The sequence below is a fragment of the Perognathus longimembris genome, chromosome 6 (assembly GCF_023159225.1).
Source record: "Perognathus longimembris pacificus isolate PPM17 chromosome 6, ASM2315922v1, whole genome shotgun sequence".
Classification (NCBI taxonomy): Eukaryota; Metazoa; Chordata; class Mammalia; order Rodentia; family Heteromyidae; genus Perognathus; species Perognathus longimembris.
Genome location: NC_063166.1, coordinates 25,277,898 through 25,300,842, shown reverse-complemented (window position 1 = coordinate 25,300,842; position 22,945 = coordinate 25,277,898). Strand labels below are relative to the sequence as shown.

General features: G+C 42.3%; 1 protein-coding gene across 2 annotated transcripts in view; it reads left to right on the top strand.

The window, feature by feature from the left end:
* Jarid2 (jumonji and AT-rich interaction domain containing 2) overlaps positions 1-22,945 on the top strand; it is a 234,696-nt gene that overhangs the window by 114,871 nt on the left and 96,880 nt on the right. For both annotated transcript variants that reach the window (XM_048348437.1, XM_048348438.1), the window contains one exon: positions 865-1,000. In XM_048348437.1, coding sequence (XP_048204394.1) covers positions 865-1,000 — 136 coding nt within the window. The remainder of the gene's footprint in view (positions 1-864; positions 1,001-22,945) is intronic.

Below are 22,945 nucleotides of genomic sequence, written 5' to 3'. Positions count from 1 at the left end.
GGCCTCGTGTATCCGAGGCAGGCACTCTTGCCACTAGGCTATATCCCCAGCCCCCTTCTCTTCTTGATAAGTGATTTATTCCCCTAAAATGCCAATGCAGATGGAATTCCTGCCCCGCCCCCCCCCCCCCCCCCCCCCCCCCGCTTCTTTTTCTTTCTTGCCAGTCCTGGGGCTTGGGACTCAGGACCTGAGCACTGTCCCTGGCTTCTTTTTGCTCAAGCTAGCACTCTACCACTTGAGCCACAGTGCCACTTCTGGCCTTTTCTGTTTATATGGTGCTGCGGAATCGAACCCATGACTTTATGCAAGCTAGGCAAGTACTCTGCTGGTATGGCACATTCTTGGCCCAGAATTCCATTTCTTACTGTAAAGTCCTTTGAGGTTATCACCTATATTTTAGAGTTTTCTCTTCCAACACAGAACAAAATTGCACAGACAATGCTGCACCTGTTTGTGATGAAGTGTGCAGTCATGTATCAGTCACCTTATAAAACTCTGGTAAAATGGTTCATTACATCTCTGGTTGTGAGTATGATAACTCCTTTATCTGATCTTTGCCTGGAATGAAACTACAGTATTAATAGTTAATGACTGTGTTTGTATATGGCAGATTACATAAGGAAGTGAGGCATATGTTCTTTTCCGTTTGAGGATTACCTTGAGGTTTGTCCAGAAGGGTTGATAATTCTCACCAGCGTGATATAATTTAAATCTCCCACACTGGCACTAGGTTTCATATGAGCATTCACCGAATACTTGTTTGGAATTCATATTTTAAAAAGTGTGTTGCCAGTCTAAATACTTACTTGCTTGCCTGCCCTTTAGTAACGCTTCTTCCTCTTTTTCTTTGTTATGTTTCTTCAGGATGACAGTGATGGGATTCCATGGTCAGAAGAAAGGGTGGTACGTAAAGTCCTTTATTTGTCTCTGAAGGAGTTCAAGAATGCTCAGAAGAGGCAGCACGGGGAAGGCCTTGCTGGGAGCCTAAAAACTGTGAATGGTGAGTTGACTATGGCTAGAGTTGGGTGTTATCCTGTGTGCACAGCCATGTTTCACAATTGGAGGTGTTCTGGCAACTTGGGCTTCTTAAGCCAGGGATCTTAATAGCAGTAGGAAGGCCATGTGAATGTATTGTGGGGATCCTAGTGTGTCTGTACATTTGTTCTTACATTCCTTTATGTCCGGCCAAATGGTATGGACAAGGTGAATTCGTCTCTTTCCTAGTTCGTTGGCTGAATGCAAGGCCTATGTTACAGCTTTTTTTTCTAGGGTCTTCTTTCCACTCAAATATGTACACCTTTGATAACCTTGATGAAATGTGGATTCTTTAGTTCTTGCCGTAGTTTGAAATGTGTAAATCTGCCCATCCTCTGCTTTGGCCCAACTACCTTGCTAGTACTTGTTGGCTTCCTTGTTGGTGATTCTGCACAGGTTGCTAGTGGGCAGTGAGTAGTGCCTCCAAAAGTGCCCTCTTCCCAGGTAGTCTTCAAAGGAATCTTGGAAGCTTAGAAAGGAATTGGCTCCTTTGTTTATTACCAGGTTCCTTTTTGACTGGGATTGAATGATTTAGAAGAAACCCTCTCAAAACAATTTGAGGCCGGGCGCCAGTGGCTCATGCCTGTAATCATAGCTACTCAGGAGGCTGAGATCTCAGGATCACGGTTCAAAGCTAGCCCAGGCAGGAAAGTAAGTGAGACTCTTATCCCCAGTCAACCACCAGAAAAACAGCAATTGCTGTGATGTTCTCTAGCCTCTTGTCAGAGGCAAGGGGAATGAGGAACAGGAGACCTTGTTCTTCTCTTAGAAGCTCAGCTCAGATTTTAGGAGAGTCATAAATACTGGGTACTTGACTTTTCTTAGGTTTACCTATGGCTTCCAATATCTTTCAACTTACTTTCACTGTAAACTGAGTTGCTGGTCAGTTTCTTGTGCAAGTAGTGCGCACACATGACCTATTGACCCACGTGCTTTGATTGGGCCAGGGCAGAACTTTCCAAGACCACCTCTGAAATCTGTGCTCACCCAGCTTGTCTCCCTCTCCTAACTATCTTGTGACTTGAAAGATCCTTGGCTTTGAAGGTCAACCATGAAGGTTTTTAGCTATGACATCTTTGTTCTGTGCTGTTGCCTCCTTTGCCCTCCTCTTTCACTCATCTGAGCTAATATAATATGGGAAAGACCTGTTTGGAAAGTTACAGAATGTTTCTATAAATACACTGTTTGTACTCATTCTTTTTCCTAAAGAAGCCCTTTTTATGTGGGTCTTCTGCAGAATGGTGCCCCATCTGATAGTCCTTGCTTGTCATAGAGTAAACTCAAACCTCTGTATCTATGTAGAGAACATTTGACATGGTAATTTGTTGTCATAGCTTCATAGATTTTTCTGAGGCTGAGGGTGGAATGAAAAGGGACGATTGGGTTCCTGAGTGGACATAATAATTGTATATTTTTGAAGAAAAGTCTTCTTCCTGCCCTCTAGAAGGGATGATATCTTACTACTTCTTTGAATCTCTGAAAGAGAATAATGCAATGCAGTCTTTCCTGGGAAGCATCAGGTTTTAGGATGACACAATCAGGGTTAGTAGTGGTAGGATTTGGGTCAATGAATACCACGTAAGTGAATCATTGAAGTAGCAACCTATGCTGGTATCAGTTGGCTGAATTTAGATCTGACAACACAGACAATGTGATATTGTGGAAGAAACTCTGATCGTTGTTGTGAAACATTCTTTCCCTGGGATTTGGGATTAAAGACTTAATTCTTGGTTCAGTTTCATAGTGAACGGTTCGTTGGGGGTGTTTTTCTTTTTACCTGGACAGACATTCTTGTCTTAAAACTAAAATGCCGACATGGAGGCTTCAGTTTTGGGTTTTGGAATTGCTGGGTACGTGCCATTTTTCTGGTTTGTGTAGATGTTTGTTTAGGCAGATTTCCAAAGCCACCTTTTGGTTACTTAACCTATCAGATTTCTCCAGCAGTTTTGAGTAAAAGCATCTCCTTGTTTTACAACTAGGAATCTTGAATTTGCCTATGAACTTAAGAACCTTGAAGGCAGCTACCATGTTAAAACAAAGTGCATTCTTGTTTGGGAGGGTTACCAGAAAGCACCCAGAGTTAACTGAAAAGCACTTCTCTGAAGGGTGCACTTGTCTCAAATCTGTGGCATGCTCCCATGGAGCGGGCACCTCAATATCTGGAGCCTGTAGGGAGCATCTAAGTGTTTTTGATGCAGCTGAGGTAGAAATGGGGTGAATTGTAATTGCAAGCTGTGCTCTCTGTGGATGCACTTACATACACAGATCAGATCGCGTTTGCTCTGGGCTTGGATGGATGCTCAGTACCAGGCCTGTCTGTCCCAGGAGAAATCATTATCCTTCATGTCTGAGGTGTAGGAGCATAGTGGGGAGCAGGATGATGGTGATGGCATTAAGCAGGTTAAGTTTTTCATGTAAACTTTAAGAGCAACTGTTTCCTCTGAAAGTCAAAGTGATTCCCCTGGGGGGCTGGCTGTCATGGTACTTGAACTCAGGAACTTAGGGCTTGGGTGCTATCCCTGAGCTCAAGTCTAGCACTCAGCTCTTTGAGCCACAGTTCTACTTCTGGTTTTTCTGGTGGTTAAGTGGAGATAAGAGTCTCATGGACTTTTTGGCCTGGGCTGTCTTTCATCTGCAATCTTTAGATTTCAGCTTTTGAGTAGCTAAGGATTAGAGGTGTGAGCTACCAGTACCTGGATTCATTTTCGTGTGTGTGTGTGTGTGTGTGTGTGTGTGTGTGTGTGTGTGTGTGTGTGTACACGTACGCACACAGACAGATGTACCAAAAATTATTTGGTAATGAAGTAGGCAAGTGCAATATCAAGAACCTAGAGATAGGATTGTGAAAGGAGGCTTTCACCTCTATGCCTGTGCTTTTTAAAAAGCTTGGGGATCTTAGGCCATGACATGCTCCGAGGGTCCTGACATTTTCATCTGTTAGCTCCATAGAATTGTCTTGTGAATGTTACCTATGCTACTGACTTTGCTAAAGCCACATACTATTTATTTTACAATAGTAAATGCAGAACTATACCTCAGGTTACATATCTTGGTGTCTAGTTTGTAATTTGCAATATAGAATATGTGGAATTATACCAGGTCTTTGTGACTGTAATCTTGAAAACAAGGTGCTTTATTATTTTTTTTTTCTCCATCAATTTGTTAACAAAGGTTTTCTGGGCTATTGGATTGGCTAGAGTCTCCTGGGGAAATTCATTAAAATAAAAAAAACCCCATAATATTTTACATCAACAATAGAATGGACTTGACATGATTTTTATCTAATTTAAAAACAAATTGACATCACTTCTGCTAAATTACTGGCATGCTGGCGTGATGAGCGAGCAGCCCTTTGCCCTTATCACTTATGTGAAGGGGTCTGGGTGTCTAGTGCTTGTTAATAGCAAACTAACAGCATAGCTTGTATCTGAGTGGCTGAGCTCAGATGGCCCATTGCTGCAGTTCTGGTAGAATTGTAATAACACAAGCAGACACAAGATAGTAGAAGGCCCTTCTTTTTATGTCATAAAATCCATGTCTGCCATCAATCTTGGTTTTTGTGCTTTTGAAGTGACAGGGACTGAAATTCTTTGCCTTACCAGAGAGGTAGAAAATGTGATTCTTGAACAGTCTCGCGGATTGCACATGTTGGATTTGGAACTATCATTATAGCTTGTTGGCTGAAGCTTGATGTAGAGGAGAGCTGGTACTAAGATTGTGAGCTTTGTGTCTACTTCTTGCTGCAGATAATGCCACTTTTCATGTCTGTAATAAAATGACAAAAGCTTTGGAAAGGACTGGCAGAGGCTGAGACCTTGGCCACTCTTTGAGGGCCCTTGGCCTACTGGGGCTGAAATTAGGGACATTTAAGTAATAACATGCTACACAAGTAATAAGTACACATAATTACACAGTAAGAGAGGGGAGCTATTAGCTGTATTTGAATTTCATTTGCTTCCTGTAAATGTCATCTCAAATCAGCAAGCCCTTTGGCCAGTGAATCAGTGTTGAATATATTCAGGAGGATCCTTTCCTTTGGATTTAAAGGAGTTTCCCCCACCCCCACTTCCTGGCCCTCTGGCCCCCAGAAATCTTAGTCCAGGCAGGAATTGACAGCTAATCTGCTGTTCATATTTGCTACTTACTGTTCTAGTATTTTAACCTGTGTGTATTCATGTGATCATCAGAACAAACTTTTATAGATGAAGAAACTGTACACTAAAATTGGAGGAGAAGAGTTTTCCTGTGTTGCCAAGAATTAGCAGAGCCAGGATACAAAACCAGGCTTTCTGAATTAGAACTCCCAAATGTGTAACCACCACTTAGATAAATAGAAACAATTTTGGAACTTTCTATAAAGATGGGATTGTGTGGATCTGGAAATGTGGCTTAGCAGTAGAGTTCTTGCCTACCATGCATGAAGCCTTGGGTTCGATTCCTTAGCACCACATAAACAGAAATTGCTGTAAGTGGTGCTGTGACTCAAGAGGTAGAGTGCTAGCCTTGAGCAAAAGGAAGCCAAGCACAGTGCTCAGGCCTTGAGTTCAAGCCCAGGACTGGCAAATTAAAAAAAAAAAGAAAAGGTGGGGGGTTTCTTTAAACAGCAGCTTTCTTTTGAAGGCAGTAAGTGAACTTGTTCATTGGGGAATACTTAAGGGAGGGAATGGCAGGTAAACACTGAAATGAGCATGTTTCTGGGCTTTACTAATAATTGAGCTGATAGTGAATAAAACATTACATTTCTGATTAATTACTCTCCTCCTCTGAGTCCAAGGCGATTTCTTTTTGTTTCCTCACCTAGAGACTTGTATGTTGGATACTCTTGACCATCAGCAGGCTGAATATCACAAGAGGTAGCTAATCTAGTGCCAATGACCCATGTTAGAAATATAGATACACGGCACCCAACCACCTGTCTCCGCCACCCTGCTCCGAAGGAATTGAAGTTAAAATTCCTGTCCAAATGTATTTGTCTTGAGAATGTCCAGAGAATGAAACTTGGGCCCAACTTCTTCAAATACCAGATTTCACAAGATAAAAACATACTTGTGAGACAGATACAAAAGCCATTGCATTTTGCTTGGCCAATAATAGTTGTTTATTCATGGAGCCATGGTTAAATAGCTTGCTCATAAGGGTGCATGCTTATCTATCTGGACTTGGTAAGGGGCTCACCTACCTTTCTATTTGATGACCCTTGGTCCATCTGTGTGCATTGTTCTCTCCCTGTCCCCTTTCGTCCTTGTGGATTTGAACTCAGAGCTTTGAGCTTGCTAGGCAAGCAGTTCTACCCTTAGAGCTGTGCTGGGAGTCCAGAGTTCATCTTTTTCTTTCTCCTGTAGAAAGCAATGACTCAGCTCCCTGCCTCCCTGCATGGCTTACATTTAGCTCATGTGTGCCAGTGCTAGTCCCATAGGGAGCACCAACTGGCAGCAGCTGCAGCTTGGGCACACACTTGAGTTTCCTGAAGCACTCTTACCCTCACACCTTTCTTTCCTTCTGCTGTGTGCCCTTGATGTGTGAGACACAACTGTGGGTGGAAGAAGTGCAAATGCAATTTGTTGAAGACAACTGAAATTTCATTCTTTGTTTAAAGATGAAGCTACATCTCTCCTGGAAAGAGGTATTTTTGATAAAGCTTCATCTCTTTCTCTAGATAAAATGTGTTTTATCATTTAATCTGTGTATGACTTAATTCACATAGACAAGCTGTTTCTACATAGAATCTCCATTTAGTCACTTTGGAGGTTTTAGTTTATAGCAGGTATTGTAAGCAAGTTGCTTTTTTTTAAAAATAAATTTTGTACTGGTACTAGGATTTGAACTCAGGGCCTTTTTTTTTTTGGTCAATCCTGGGGCTTGAACTCAGGGCCTGAGCACTGTCCCTGGCTTCTTTTTGCTTAACACTAGCACTCTACCACTTGAGCCACAGCACCACTTCTGGCCTTTTCTGTTTATGTGGTGCTAAGGAATCGAACGCCCGGCCTCAAGCACACTAGACACACACTCTGTACTGGTAAGCCACATTACCAGTCCCATGTCTGGCTTTTTGCTGGTTAATTGGAGATGATAGTCATGGACTTTCTGTCTAGGGTGACTTTGAATTGCAGTTCTCATATGTCAGTTTCATGAGGTGTGTTACCAGTTCCTGGTTCAAGTTGCTTATTTTAGACTCTTTTTTACTTTATTTCATCAGGTACAGAGCAAACATGCTACCAATTACTATAATAATGAGGCTTTTTTTTTTGGCCAGTCCTGGGGCTTGGACTCAGGGCCTGAGCACTGTCCCTGGCTTCTTTTTGCTCAAGGCCAGCACTCTGCCACTTGAGCCACAGCGCCACTTCTGCCCATTTTCTGTATATGTGGTGCTGGGGAATCGAACCCAGGGCCTCATGTATATGAGGCAGGCACTCTTGCCACTAGGCCATTTCCCCAGCCCCAATGAGGCAGTTTTTGCTTTCAGAGATTCATGTTGTTGTTTCCCCCACCCCCTTTCCCCCCAAGTCCTGGGGCTTGGACTCAGGGCCTAAGCACTGTCCCTGGCTCCTCCTACCCTCCCCCACAAGGCTAGCACTCTACCTCTTGAGCCACAGCATCACTTCTGGCTTTTTCTATATATATGGTGCTGAAGAATCAAACCCAGAGCTCCATGTATGCGAGGCAAGCACTGTACCACTAGGCCATATTCCCAGCCCCAAAGATTCATTTTTTAACATGAGCAAAAAATGTGTGACTAAAAATAAGTGGAGTCAAAACATACTACACATTAAAATAGTCACATTAGAAATCAACAGAGGTGTATGTGTCTCTGACCTTGTGTGAAAAGACAGCTTATATCAAAGGCTCATGTGTGAAGTACCAGGAAAAGTCTTGAAAGATGGGGACTTTTCTGAGCAGAGGCTCAGGTTGGGCAAAGGTGATGTTGATGATGGGTAGAGACCAAGAAACATATATTGCACTACAGAGTTGATGTCAGATCCACTGGGACAAATGGCTGTGGTGGTGGTTTTTTGTGGCTTGGTCATGTACTTGGCACCAAGAGAATTAGGTGCAAAATTAAGAATTGCTAGAAATAGCAAGGGTCTTTTCTGAGTCATATAGGGCAAAACTCATCTTTCTACAGATGAGGAATTTTGAGCCTTGATGAGGAGCTTAACTGGAAGGAATGGATCATGCTGAAGACTGATTGGAACCAGAAATGCAATTTAAATAACAGCGAGGTTCCAAGCCTCCCAGTAGGCATGGCTGTGGGCATATATTTCATGGAGTGTTAAGGATGGAGGTGCCTGTGGAGGTTAATGTGTTCTTCTTTTGGGTCATTCAGTGCCTGACACTCACTGGCCTGGTTCTCTCAGCTGGTTTTTGTTGTCACCTTTGTCAGCCTGGTTCTCTCTCTCTTTGATTACATCATCATTTTTAACAGCTTGGTCTGTTTAGTAGTAGCTGAGACATGCTACATAGGTAGTGTCACCTGACATGTATGGAATGTGTGTGTGTGTGTGTTCGTGTTCGTTGAGCTTCAGTTAGGCCTGTCCTTTGCTTGTTCTTACAAAGGTTTTTAAAATCCTTCACTGCAGTGTATGTAGCAGGCAAGAGGATAAGAATCAACTGGAGTCTGGAGTTTTGTTTAAAGTTCAAATTCCTCCATTTAAGGGCCTTCATATCTCTAGGCAACTTGTCTCTTTGTATACTAAATCATTGTCCTGTTCCCCCTCCCTGAAAGCTCTACTCTAAAAAGTATCCCTCCTTCCTTCATCATTTACTGCCTTTTCTTAGATTATTCCCACCATTATACAAAATATGTTATTTCTCCCAGAAGAAAATAAACCTTCTCTTGACCTTATGTCTTATGGTACTTCATCACTGTTTTTATAGCAAAATTCCTTGGAAGAAAATGTCTAAATCATATGTTTCCATGTACTATTTATATTCATATTAGAATTTCCAGCCCTCTGCTTTATTGTTTTTAGGCATAATCTTGCTATGTATATAGCCCAGGGTAGCTTCATTCTTAGTCTTCCTAACTCAGCATTGGGAATGTTGGGATTACAGGCAAGCATTACTATGTCTGGCTCTTCCTCCTCTCTTTTTAGAAACCTGAATTAGACTGCCTAACAAATTCAATAATGATCTTGATCCTTGATCTCTCCCCTCCCCCTGGTCCCCTGGTCCAACTGTCCATCACTGTGGACTTCAGTTGCTCACTCTGATGCTTTTGACTTGGCTTAACATGTATTGAACTGTTGACTTGCCTATCTGACTCGTCTACAGTTGGGTTTCCTCACAGGCCTCCTAAACTTAAGATGTCTCAAAGCCAATTTCTTCACTGACTCACTGCTGGTCCTCCTTTTGCTAATAAATAGTAGTTCTTTCTTTCACTTGCTGGGACTTCCTCCATCCCCAGCACCCATTCTACGCTTCATTTTAGACCCACAATGCCTCCAGAGCTTGAGTGTACACTATCACTACCATTGTTCTAGCTGCCATGACCTCTAGAACTGGAAGGTTCTTCCTTGAGTCATAGTGAAAATGGTAGCTACTTATGTTCCTTGTGATACCTTTCTGTGTAATGTTTCTCACAGCCTGACTTTAATTAGAGTGTATTCTTACTCCCTACAGTAGTAGCTTCTGAGTTCTTTGGAGATAAAAATCTTCATTTGTGTTGAACACCACTATAACCCTAGTGCTGGGTGCTGTCCAAAGCTAGGTTGGTTTTTTGTGAGTGAAACTGCAAAGAGCTTGCCTGTCTCTGCCCAGTTGCCACTTACCCAGCATTCCTTTTGGTCCTGGTGCAGATAGGCTGCTCTCAGTTCATGAGGGTCTGCCACCTGAGACTCTAGGCTTCAGTTTGCTTATATCTACCTATAGACACTACAGCAATCCCCTATCACCATAACAGCTCATCTTTCTATCCCTTGTCCAAAATGTGGATTGTATTTGCATTATGTCTCAGAGTCTCAGAACTGGGTTGTTATTGTGTCTCCTTGGATGTCTGCAGAGGAACATTAGGCGCATTAGTTGGTGGTTTTAGTTAAAATTGGGTTTTGAAGAAATGAAAAGCGTCATTTTTTCATAGTTGGTGGTTTTACAATATTATAGATTAGTTTAGTGGGAGAAGTAATTCACACCATGCCAAGAGATAGTCAAATCAAGATTTGGACCCACATGTCTTAATTCCAGCTCATGTTTTCTCTACTTGTGAGAGTGGAGGTCAAGTCATGTTTCCTGTATACAACTTGGGTTTTGGCACAAGTACACTCTAGCACTCTTAACTAATTTAGATATAGTACCTCTCTATCATCCCAGAAATTTCCTTCTGCCCCTTCCTATTCACTTGACTTCTTGAAAGTGTGTACTTGTTTTAGGGGTTGTTAGCAATTCTGTTTGTCTTTGTAGGAACTTGTATGAGACACACACACACACACACACACACACACACACACACACATTTAATGGCATATATTTTTTCACATGCCCTAAGCTGTAACTCTAATGGGTCATTCACAGCCTTTGTGGGTGTCCTGATGCTGTTGGGGTAATAATTCCATGAACAGAAGATGGCAGCATTTGGAAGGAGAGATCCTACCTTAAGCTGGTATCATAGTTGTGGTGTAGAATGTCAGAGCAGATTAGTGTTCCAGCTGATTTACTTTTGAATCCTCTTCACCATCACCTTTTTCTTGGAGTATGTTACCCAGTACTGTGTATGGTCTGTGAATATTATTAGGATCTCTCAACTCAAGTTTATTAGATATAAGGAATTCTAGAACTCTCTCTCTCTCTCTCTCTCTCTCTCTCTCTCTCTCTCTCTCTCTCTCTCTCTCTCTCACACACACACACACACACACACACATACACGCGTGCGCTCGCACCTTAGTCATCTTGGGCCACCTTAACAAAGATAGTAGAGTGAGTAGCTTAAACAACAAATTGCTCATTTGAGATCCAGGTTAAGGTGTCTTACCAGTTCAGTTACTGTTGAGTGCCTTCTTCCGGGCTATTCCTCATGTGATGCCAAGCTATCTCTTCCTCTTTATCCATAGCGTCTCATTTCACATCCCTGACCTGCATAGGTCCTTCAAAAATATAGTCACACAGAAAGGATTTAATCCATGAAAGATCAGCTTTATTTCATTTCAGTTGTAGATTAAATTAATACCGTGTTAATCTGAAGTGTGTATTTTCTTTTATGCTTATGTGACCTTAGAAAACCCAAGCTATTTAGCCATTGAATTGTTGTTCCTCTTAGTTGGGTGGAATTAAATTTGGACATTTGTTTACTGAGTGCATGCTTTTGTATGATGTGTGGCTTAATCTAAGTCCTTCAGTTAAAAGAGGAGAAACAGAATGACACAGAAAGGGAGCTGGTATGGAAGGCAGTATGTAGCAAGAACCCTTTCAGGGGCAGTGTGTTCTAAAGTCTCCCCCAGGGTTAGAGAGATGTTGGTCAGTGATGGTCCCAGAAGTTTCTGTACTCAGCGATTATTTAAGGGAAAATAGTGACATAATTTGAGGACTTTGGAGGGCTGAGCGATTCACATTGTGGCGTGAATGTAGTATGTCAGTGCTTTTTCTCCACTTTAACTCACACACACACACACACACACACACACACACACACACACACACACACACACACACACACACACACACACACACACACACACACACACACACACACACACACACACACACACACACACACACACACACACACACACACACACACACACACACACACACACACACACACACACACACACACACACACACACACACACACACACACACACACACACACACACACACACACACACACACACACACACACACACACACCCCCCCCCCCCCCCCCCCCCCCCCCCCCGTCCTGAAAGGGCTAAGCCCTGTGGGCTTGCCAGATAGGCTTGCATTCAACTAGAGGTGATTTGCGCATGAATAGGATTTGCTTATCGGAGTTCATTCTTGTAAAATGATAATGCCACCCACCAGAAAAAGGCCTCATGTGTTTTTTAAGTCTGACCCATTTCATGCTTTGAACTCTCTGATGTGTGTATTGATGGAGCTTTAATTACTATCAGATTTACCACAATGGACTCAAGCAGTTTTGCTGTGCTTGCAAATTTTTTGAGATCCTGTCTCCTTCATATTCAGAGAACCTTTATTGAGCATTTGAAAATAGCCTTGTTATTATTTGAGCCACATTAAATGTTTGGGTACTATATGGTATGTTTTTAAAGCTTAAAGACATGCTTTTTGGAAATGACCCCACAGACCATAAATCCCTCCATTTAAAATTTATTTTTAATCTCATCCTCTGCCAAATCTTATAAATCCTCATGTTTTCTTTTGTAGTGTTTCAGATGATTTTGTAAAGTCTTAGACTTAGCCTCTTCATTATTTCTTCCCCAAAGATAGTACACAAATCTTCAAATTTGAGGAAGCATTGGGTAGGGTGAGGGGGCACCGACAGACATGAGAGAAACATGAGCTGTTTTATAGCCAAGCACCTGCCTGTCAGCGAGGTGGTCACCCATGTTAGCCTAGCCTTGAGAATAAATCAGTAAGGCTGGTACTGTGTGGTTCCATCCACATCCTATGAGAGCTTTAGGGCTGCTCAGGCCTCTGTTTCTTGGGTCTCCACGGTATTCTTCAAGCTGTTTCAAATTGTTCTTGTGCCATTTACAGTTTTGGATCAAATTGCTGACTTGGTTCTGTAGAGGAGCTTCAGGTCTGTACAGAAACAATACACAAATTATTCCAAACATTCTCCTTCCTTGCTTCTACCATTGGGACCTCCACCTGTGAACACGTGTTCAAGTTCCTTCTTCCTATAGTGACTCTAGGTAGACATGAGGGTATATAGCATAGGGGTGGGTTTGATTCCAAGCCTTGCACACTGAAGCTCTCCCCCCCCCCCCCCCATCTAAAAGTTGAACTGTTCTTCTCTAGATGTGGTTATGACACACTAGTGGAGGCCAGGTGAGGGGGATTCATCTTCAGTTTACCTTGTCTGAGGTTTATCTTGTTCTCCACTTCCGGCCACTTTGCCTTGTGTTATTTGAAAAGGATTCATCCAGTTTGCTCAGTTGGAAAGTTTTCCAGAGTTTATGGGGTCTGCTAGAAGGTTCTCAGCTGGCACTTTCTGAATCCCTAAGGAAAATATTGGCACACATATACTCTCCTCTCTGCCTGAACCCTCCTCATAAATCAAGAAGCTGAGAATAAGGAAGTCTTTGCGTGGGGTGGGGGTGGGGGAAGCTGTGAGAGAACCTGCCATTATCCCATGTTAAGACAGTGGGCTGTTACAGTAAGATAGCATCCTCCTCCTCCTCCCCCTCCCCATGATGCTGCACAGCCCTTCAGTTACTTCATCTTCCTGCCACTCAGAATTCAACTCTGTACTGAGTGCTATTCACAGTGTGTTTCCAGTAGAGATTCTTCTCCCCTAGAAAGATGGTTGTAGGTTTAAGTTCTCGTCTTTTGACAGTTTAAGAAGGGAAGTGTTGGGGTGCTTTATTCAACAACAGGTGTGTTACTGTCTGACAAGGAGTTGACTTATCCTCATCCTTACTTTCCTGTGGGATGAGCTGCCTCTTTTTCAGGGAACAAAGTGGTGTGATAAGAGTAGGAGTATGTGGAGGTTGGGCGCCAGTGCCTCTGAATTGTAATCCTAGCTACTCAAGTGGCAGAGATCAGGAGGATAGAAATCTGAAGCCAGTCCAGCCAGAAAAGTCTGAGATTCCAGAGTAACCAACATGAAGCAGGGTTGGAGCAGTGGCTAAAGTGATAGACTGCCACCTGAGAGAAAGCAAGCCAAGTAGTGGGACACCCTGTATTCAAAACCTGTTTTTTCCACCCTTCGCCTTTCAAAAAAAAGGACTAAGGGTGTGCAGTTGATTTATTGCCCTATTACCATCTGTAATTTGGACCTTTATTTGTTGGGAATGTGGGTGTGAATGTACCATGTACCTGAGAATGTTGTGGTGTGTGAAGAATCTGCAATTGGTAGTCATCTTCACTAGGTCCCCAAGAAAGGGAGAAAGGACTGGAGAGAGAGGGCAACATACGTAGCCTCCACCAATCTACTTGTCCATCTTCTTGCACTCCCCTGCTGTAGTGGCAATCAGAAATGCCCTTTGCAGCCCACATTTGGTGCTGTTTTCCTTCTGGGGTCTTGCTGTGTGGAAGAATTCCAAGGGAATAGGTTAAGATTGCCATCAAGTGGCTGCTCTGGGTAGTGGACAGGAACAGGCGTGACGGTCCCAGTTTCTTAGCCCCTCAAGCTCCAGTGCTTTCTGTTTGAAGAATTGCCTGTTCTTATTTTGGATAGGTGGGTGGGGTGTGAAAAGGCATCTGAAAAGGCATCTGCTGCACCACTCTGTCTTGCTATGTGGATGGATTCCTTAAAAACACAAGGTAGGCTCAGATAAAGTTGAGCTTGGGGCTCCTGGAACCATAAATACATTTAGAGGCTTTCTGGGGTAAATGTCTGCCCAGCCATTCTGCTAGCCCCTGCTAGCCCCATTTAGAAGGAGCACATGGGCACAATCCCCTGCCAGTGGATATTGTGAGAGAATATACTGTCAGCCCTAAAGGACAGCCCCATGGTCCCAGCCGAAGTTGAAAGGACTAACCAGATACTGCCATTCTGCTTGGTGCCTGGGCATTGTTTTTCTCTCTCAGGCTGAATTCTTAGTATTAATGAGACAATGTATCTGAAGTCCTGAATACATAGTAGAAAGTAAACATTCACATGATGATGAATGAGATTCTCCTAGCAGGCTGTACCTAGTGACTTTCCCTAAAAGCATTCCCTAGTTCTGATTTTCAGCATCCTGTAGTCAGGCTTCCCATTAGGACTTAAAACTGTATCTCTGACCCATACTGCATGACATTGATTAGAATTGCCTCCTAGGAAGAATTGGTGGGCTTTCCTTCCCCCATGCACATTACTGATTCTGTAGTCTGTGTGAGCTGCCCTAGAGGATGATTTTGTAGTTGGCTCATGCTATGTGAAGAGACTTGATCTGTGCCTACTGGGTTGGAGTAGACATGCCTAAGGCAGGCAGAGGGAGAAAATGACTGTGGAGAATATCAGACTGAGATGAAACTGTAAGTTAGGGTTACCTAAAGAAACTTCTTAGGGCCTATATATTTTCAGTAGCTATTTTACAAGTGAAAGTGGCCATGTTGTGCATCTACTCATTGCAATTTGTCAAATCATATTAGACTAAAATTCCTGTATTCTGGCGATTTCTTTTTTTTGTTCAATTTTTAATTGTTATTATAAACGTGATGTACAGAAGTGTTAGGTAAGGTGTACATTCCTTTTTGTACTATGTCACCCTTTTCTTTGCTTACTCCAGTTTTTTCCTCTGTTTCTCACCCACAAATTGTGTGTTACATTTTTAACATAGTAGATTCTAGCCATTTCAAGCAATACTGAACGCTTCGTAGTTTTGATATGTTGGGATGACAATGGATCTTACTTTAAGTCTCCTTCTACTAGTAATGTAAGTATGGGCAGAGCATTCTTTATCTAGAAATACTTGGGAACAAAAGAAGTAATTTAGACTTCTAGTTCTGTTGGATTTTGAAATAGTTGAACATCATTTATTGCACAATCCAAAGTCTTCCAAAAGCAAAGTTAAGGGCTTCATGCTGGCTTAATTTTGTCTGTCTGTCTGTCTGTCTGTCTGTCTGTCTGTCTATCTACCTAGTCCTGGGGCTTGAACTCAGGGCTTGGGTGCTCTCCCTGAGGTTCTTTTGTTCAAGGCTAGCACTCTACTACCCGAGCCACACCGCCACTTTAGGACTTTTCTGTGTATGTGGTGCTGAGGAATAGAACCCAAGGCTTCATGCATGCTAGGCAAGCACTCTACCACTAAGCCAACTTCCCAGCTTCATGTTGGCTCTATAAAGATTTCAGATTTTGGATCAGTGATATCCAAAAAGTCTTAGCAAAGAGCAAATTTTGGTTTTAGCACAGGATAGATTCCTCTGTTTTGCTCCTTTTGGGAGCCCCATTGTGGAGTTGAGTTAGGAAACAGTGTTTGTTTTTGTAAAAATTTGGAGGAATGCATAGGACCTAAAGTCCTGGAATCCTGGAAGTAATGTTCTCCTTGGCCACTGAGGTGTGTGAAGGATCCAAAGCAGGGAAAGGAGAGAGAGAGAGAGAGAGAGAGAGAGAGAGAGAGATTGAGAGAGATTTGTTGTCTGCTAGTGTGTCAGCATGCCAATGTATGTGTCAGCTGGCTCTTTATGCCTGTAGCATTCAGGTAGCCAAATGCTGTCCCATTCTGCCCTGAGTTCAGCTGGCTTTTTGCCCATGAGTGTTAATTAGGCCTTCATTTACCCTCAGGCTACATCAAGATAGCCACTAAAATTAAAATGAAAAGTTTCCCTTTAGTTACACAATTTGCAAATACAAATTTTTTTTTGACAGTTCCTAGTTTTCTGAATAGGCTGGTGGCTATTTAATGAATCTTTCTGTTTTCCCTGCTCTTTCATAAGCTAGATTGATAGCTACTTTGAGCCATCTGCTGTGGACCTGAAGGGGATTTGCCCATGTGCTGTTCTGTTTGCCCTTCCTTTCCTTTTCATTCTGCCCTTTGAAAAGGTGGCACCTTCTGTCTGACTTGCCCTGCTTGGGGGATGGGGTGGGATGCAGGGAAGAAAGGGACACAAGCAGCCTCATAGGTCACCACTGCCTAGTAGAGAACTTTGTGACCATGTTAATATTCTGTGCATTGTCCTGTGTGGCAGTCACTAGTCCTGTGTGACTTCTGAGTCTTTGAAACATGTTTGGTGTAATGAATATACTGAGTTTTATATTTTAGTCAGTTGTTGAGAGGAGGCAGCCCAGTGAACTAGCACAGCTCTGGAGGGAGAAGGAACACCAGAGAACTAAGTAGTGAGGAAATTCCTCATTATTAGTTCCTATGCTCTCTCTCTCTGTTTGCTTCTGTTGTTTTTCTACATGGCCACTGGCGATCATCTCACAAACACTTATTTTATATGTCTTTATGTAATGGTATGTAGACAGTTCTGACAAAGTGAAAAAAAAAACCCAACAACACCAAACTGATGTTATTCAAATTCCTTTTAGTGTCGCAGGTGATTTAACAATTTGCTAATTCAACAATGAGTAATTCTGTGATTTGACAACTACTTCTGTGGTTTTTTGCTTTTGTTTTCCTTTTGACCTTACAGCATTATCTTACCTTAGCCTCCTGCCCGATTGTAGTATTAAGTCATTCCATATTGTTGAATTTCAAGATTTCTGAACATCATAAAGACCTAGTGCTAGAGAGGATACTGTAAATGATGTTCCATATTTAGTACTGGGACATTGGGCTTGCTCGTTTATTTATTTATTTATTTACTTACTTACTTACTTACTTACTTACTTATTTATTTATTTAAAATCAGTGATGGGGCTTGAAATCTGGGCCTGGGCACTGCCCTTGCGCTCTTCAGCTCAAGGCTAGCACTCTACCACTTGGAGTCACAGCACCATTTTCGTTTTTTTTTTTTTTTTTTTTTTGTTTTTTTTTTTTTTGACAGTCCTGGGCCTTGGACTCAGGGCCTGACCACTGTCCCTGGCCTCTTTTTGCTCAAGGCAGCACTCTGCCACTTGAGCCACAGTACCACTTCTGGCCGTTTTCTATATATGTGGTGCTGGGGAATCGAACCCAGGGCTTCATGTATACGAGGCAAGCACTCTTGCCACTAGGCCGTATCCCCAGCCCAATTTTTTTTTTTGTTTTTTTTTGCGTGCCAGCCCTGGGCTTGGACTCAGGGCCTGAGCACTGTCTATGGCTTCTTTTTGCTCAAGGCTAGTACTCTGCCACGAGCCACAGCGCCCCTTCTGGCCATTTTCTATATATGTGGTGCTAGGGAATCGAACCCAGGGCTTCATGTATATGAGGCAAGCACTCTTGCCACTAGGCCATATTCCCAGCCCCCATTTTCGGTTTTCTGAGTGGTTTATTGGAGATAAGAGTCTCATGGACTTTCCTGCCGGGCTGGCTTTGAACCTTGATCCTCAAATCTCAGTGTCTTGCGTAGCTAGGATTACAGGTGTGAGCTACCAGCTTGACTTGTTCTTAGTCTGTGATATGTAAAGCTTTTAAGGAAAACACCAGAAAGACAAAGCACCAAATAGTTAGCAGTGAAGACTGGAATCTCAAGGCTCAGATAGTTTTAATCCTTAATCATGACTTTAAAGGTTTTAGGAATGAATTCAAGCTAGAAGATCTGAAAGGTTCACACTTGAGGAAGATACACTGCAATTTAAGATGTTGAGGAAACTGGTTCTACAACAACCAAAAGAGAAATATTAAAAGTCAAAAGTTAATTATTAAAGGCTGAAAAATATCTTAAATGAAATTTAGTGTCAATATATTGTAGTTTTAATTATTTCAACTGAAATGTGAAGGTTAGGCTTTCTACTTTTGAATTATGATCCATGAGTATAGAGAAATCTGACTTTTGTAAATTGCAAGAGATAGTCTTAACTGTATAAGTAAAGAAGGAAGGGTTTTTTGGGGGGGGGGGGGCAGGGGGCAGTCCTGGGGCTTGAAACCAGGCCTGGGCGCTGGCCCGAGCTGCTTCTTGCCCAAGGCTAGCGCTCTTATCACTTGAGCCACAGTGCCATTTCTGGCTTTTTCTAGGTAGTTTATTGGAGATAAGAGCCTCATGGACTTTTCTGCCCACACTGGCTTCGAACTGTGATCAGATCTCAGGCACTCTGAGTAGCTAGGATTACAGGCATGTCTCACCAGTTGTATGGCAAGGGAAGGAATTTTCTGGGACATTGTTTTCAGGAAGGCATGCTGATCATAGTATAGTGGCATATCTGAATGAATTGTGAAATGAGAGTCTCCTAGGTCAAAACACCTGAGGAATATGAAGTCCTTGAAATGATTATTGAGGAGCATTTGTTCTTTCCACATTATGTAATATTCATCATTTGTTTCATTTGTCTGGGCATGGTGCTAAATTTTGCGGGTTACTAAGATGAGATGGATGCTGAGATGAATAATACATCTTCAAGGAACATGCAGGCAAACATTGCCTCATTAACATATTGTTACAGTGTGTGAGTTACTGGAGATTAGTAGGTGACCACAGCTGACCAGAAAGAGGAATAGGAGCTTCTAGGCAGAGGGAGAGAATAATAGTCCAGAAGAGGGCACAAAGGCACTGAGCATTGAGAGATCAAGTAATTAAGAGAGTGTCATTTGCCATGCATGCAGAACCCAAGCCAGCTACCCCAGTGTCTTCTGTGACTTTGCCAGCTTTCTAAACTAAAGGATTGTTCCTCAGTCTATTGCATGGCTCTGGCTCAGGAAACTGACACAGAATAGATGAACCCCTCTCTTTCCCTCTCTCCCTCCTTTCTTCCCTCGTCCTCCTTTTGCGTAGCAGCAAAATAATTAAAACAAGCTTTGTTGAAATCTTCGCAAATTAAGTCTTTGCTTTTCTCATTAGTTCTTTAATACTAATCTCTAGAAGTGAAATTACTAAATTACTTTATTGTTGACATCCATTACCAAGTTGCTCATTCTATTCTTTTTTAGTCAGTCATGGGGCTTGAACTCTGGGCCTGGGCACTTCATCTCAAGGCTAGCACTCTACCACTTGAGCCACAGCAGCACTTCCTTATTCGAAATATTTTATCAGTTTAAAACTACACTAATAGCATATGAGAGTATTGGTTTGCTTAAAAGCAGAAATTTGAAAAGATGATTACATCCTCCCCAATAAGAGTTCTGATAGCCCTCAGTTCACCAGTTCTCAAGCAAAAATTTCTTTTGTTCATAACTCCTGAGTCAGTAAAATGGCCCTATTGTGGGCCTTATTGAAATTTACTCTTATGTTCAGCCATATTTTCAACAGGTTAGTCAGCTTGACCATGTAAAGGCTGCCTGCCTGTCCTCTCTATTTTGCTCTCTCTTTCTCTTTCTTTCTTGGAAATTTTTAGGCTAGCACCTATAGCTAATACCTATAATCCTAGCCACTCAGGAGGCTGAGATCTAAGGATCACAATTTGAAGCCAGTTCAGGCAGGATAGTCCATGAGGCCCTTATCTCTAATTAAGAACTAGAAAAGTCAGAAGTAGAGCTGTGACTCAAGTACTAAAGTGCTAGCCTTGAGCACTAAAGGTTAGGAACGAGGCCTAGGCTCTGAGTTCAAGCCCCAGGATTGGCACAAAGCAAAACAATTCTTGAGGAGTATCTGATAGCTTTTAATTCTGAAAATGTTACTTAGATGGTTGCTGTTTTATTGGCATTAAAAACCAAATTGGTTTCACTGATTTGTCCCCAACCAGATCACCCTACAGAGCTTTTATAATTATTGACTTTATTTCATAATTGTATGGTTGGCCCTGTCACATGGCTATCAGGCTTTACATAGTTCAGCACTGCTGATTTTTCAGGAATTGTCAAGCCCTTTGGCAGGAGTCCAAGCCATATTATATGTATCTAATTGTGCTTGATCTAGTACAAGTGTATTAACTTTTGTTTAAATAAAATTTAAACAAGCAATATTATTACACAAAACTGTCAGAGTGCCCACATCTTGCAGAATGTTTCTGAAAGTCAAATAATAGCCAAATAATTTTTCTCTGTTTTCCTTTTATCAGTAGAAAGTTGGTAGGATAGCTGTTATATACACGGACCTCTCAAGCCAGAAGCATTATGAAAAAATTATCCCTCCTTCATGACTATTCCAGGATTCCCTAGAGATACCCAAATCCATAAATCCATGGGCACTCAGGTCACTTATTCAAAAATTGTATATGGGGCTGGGACTATGGCCTAGTGGTAGAGTGCTTGCCTTGCATACATGAAGCTCTGGGTTCAATTCCTCAGCACCACATGTACAGAAAAGGCCAGAAGTGGCGCTGTGGCTCAAGTGGTAGAGTGCTGGCCTTGAGCAAAAAGAAGCCAGGGACAGTGCTCAGGCCCTGAGTTCAAGCCCCAGGATTGGCCAAAAAAAAAAAAAAAAAAAAAGAAAGAAAAAGAAAAGGTGTAGGTGTAGTGGTCTGTGCTTGTAGATGAGATGGGAGGGTGGTAGGGGAGAGAAGAGAGAATGAGGGCTTGAACTTAGACCCTGTGTTCTTGCTTGGCTTTTTCACTAAGAGTTGGTACTCTACCACTTGGTCTGGGCACTGGAATTTTGCTTGTTAATTGGAGACTGTGTGGCTTGGGCTGGCTTTAAACCATGATCTTCACAGTGTGAGCCTCCTGTGTAGCTAGGATTATAGGCATGAACCACCAGCATTTAGCTATCCTCCTGAGTACTCCTACATGATCTCTGCATTCTAAGTAGATTATTTAAGGTACTAGTAAATGATGACACAGAAAATAACCTGCTTTTTCAGTACAGATGAAGATTTTGTGTGTTCTCACAGATTTCTGATCTCCTTACCCCCTCCGCCCCGTTTTGGGTCTTGAACTCAGGGCCTGGGTACTGTCCCTGAGCTTTTTCACTCAAGGCTAGTGCTCTACCACTTTGAGTCACCGCACCAATTCTTGTTTTACTTTTTGAACTGTGATCCTCAGATCTCAGCCTTCTGAGTAGCTAGGAGTCATTGGCTTATTTTAATTCTTATTGATGGAATTCATAGATAAGGAATCAAAGATCAAGGAGGGCCATGGCTAACGCAGTGTGGTCATTAAAACCCTGTATTTCCTATATAAAAATTTTCAGGTTCCACAGCCTTACAATCTGTTCTCATTTTCCTAACAACCCGTGGCACCTCCTCTCCTATATAACTCATTAAAAAAATTGTGGGAGTAGTCATTAATTATTACATAGAACTCAAATGCTAAGCTGCAACATGGGGATGGAGTTACTTGTATAGGTAGCAAGAAGTTGATTAAGTTTTTGGTACTAGATAATAAGGATTTTTTTTTTTTTGCTTGGTTTCCCTTTCTTTATAAGGGTGTGTGTATGTGTGTGTGCGTGCGTGCGCACGTGTGTGGTAGGGTCAGCTCACAACTGACTTTTCTGATATTTCATATATGGATCAGGTAAGGTCTTGGTGTTTCTCAGGCAACAGATTCTTTTTTTTTTTTTTTGGCCAGTCCTGGGGCTTGGACTCAGGGCCTGAGCACTGTCCCTGGCTTCCTTTTGCTCAAGGCTAGCACTCTGCCACTTGAGCCACAGCGCCACTTCTGGCCATTTTCTGTATATGTGGTGCTGGGGAATTGAACCCAGGGCCTCATGTATATGAAGCAGGCACTCTTGCCACTAGGCCATATCCCCAGCCCTAGGCAACAGATTCTTTAATTAACACAGGAATTAGCTATCCAGAATTGAAGAAGATGTGTAAATAACTTGGTCTCTCAGCTGGAGTTTCCTCCAGTTATATGTTTTAAAAATGCTAAAAGCACCCAGAAGGTTTGTTGGAGTTCACCCAACTTGGTCGTAATGAAAATGTTTTCAGAATAGGTAGTTGCTTTCTTGTGGATGAGGTGAAATGTCCTTAGATGTCCTGGGGTTTAGGTGATAATTGGGTGGATGGTAGCCATGTTACCTGGCTGGCTGCATCAAATTTTTTTTGGCTGTAAGATACTTTTCTGATATTCTGACCTAATGAGAAGTAGCATTTTTAGTGCATTGTCCTTGTTCTCTGGTGTCTTCAACACAAGATCTTTACGTAAAGATACCCAGACATGACATTACAACATTACAACATTACTGATTCATGAGCAGAAACCGACACTAGCTTGGAAAGCCAATTTGCTGTAGAACTTGTAAATTTGAACATTTCTGTGTCTAAGGATTTGCACTTAATCTACTCCTAGATATGCTATGTATCCATGAGAACTGAACACATTCTTGCTAGGGGTAGGAGGAAAGCCACAGAGGAAGTGAAGCATGGTGTGTCACA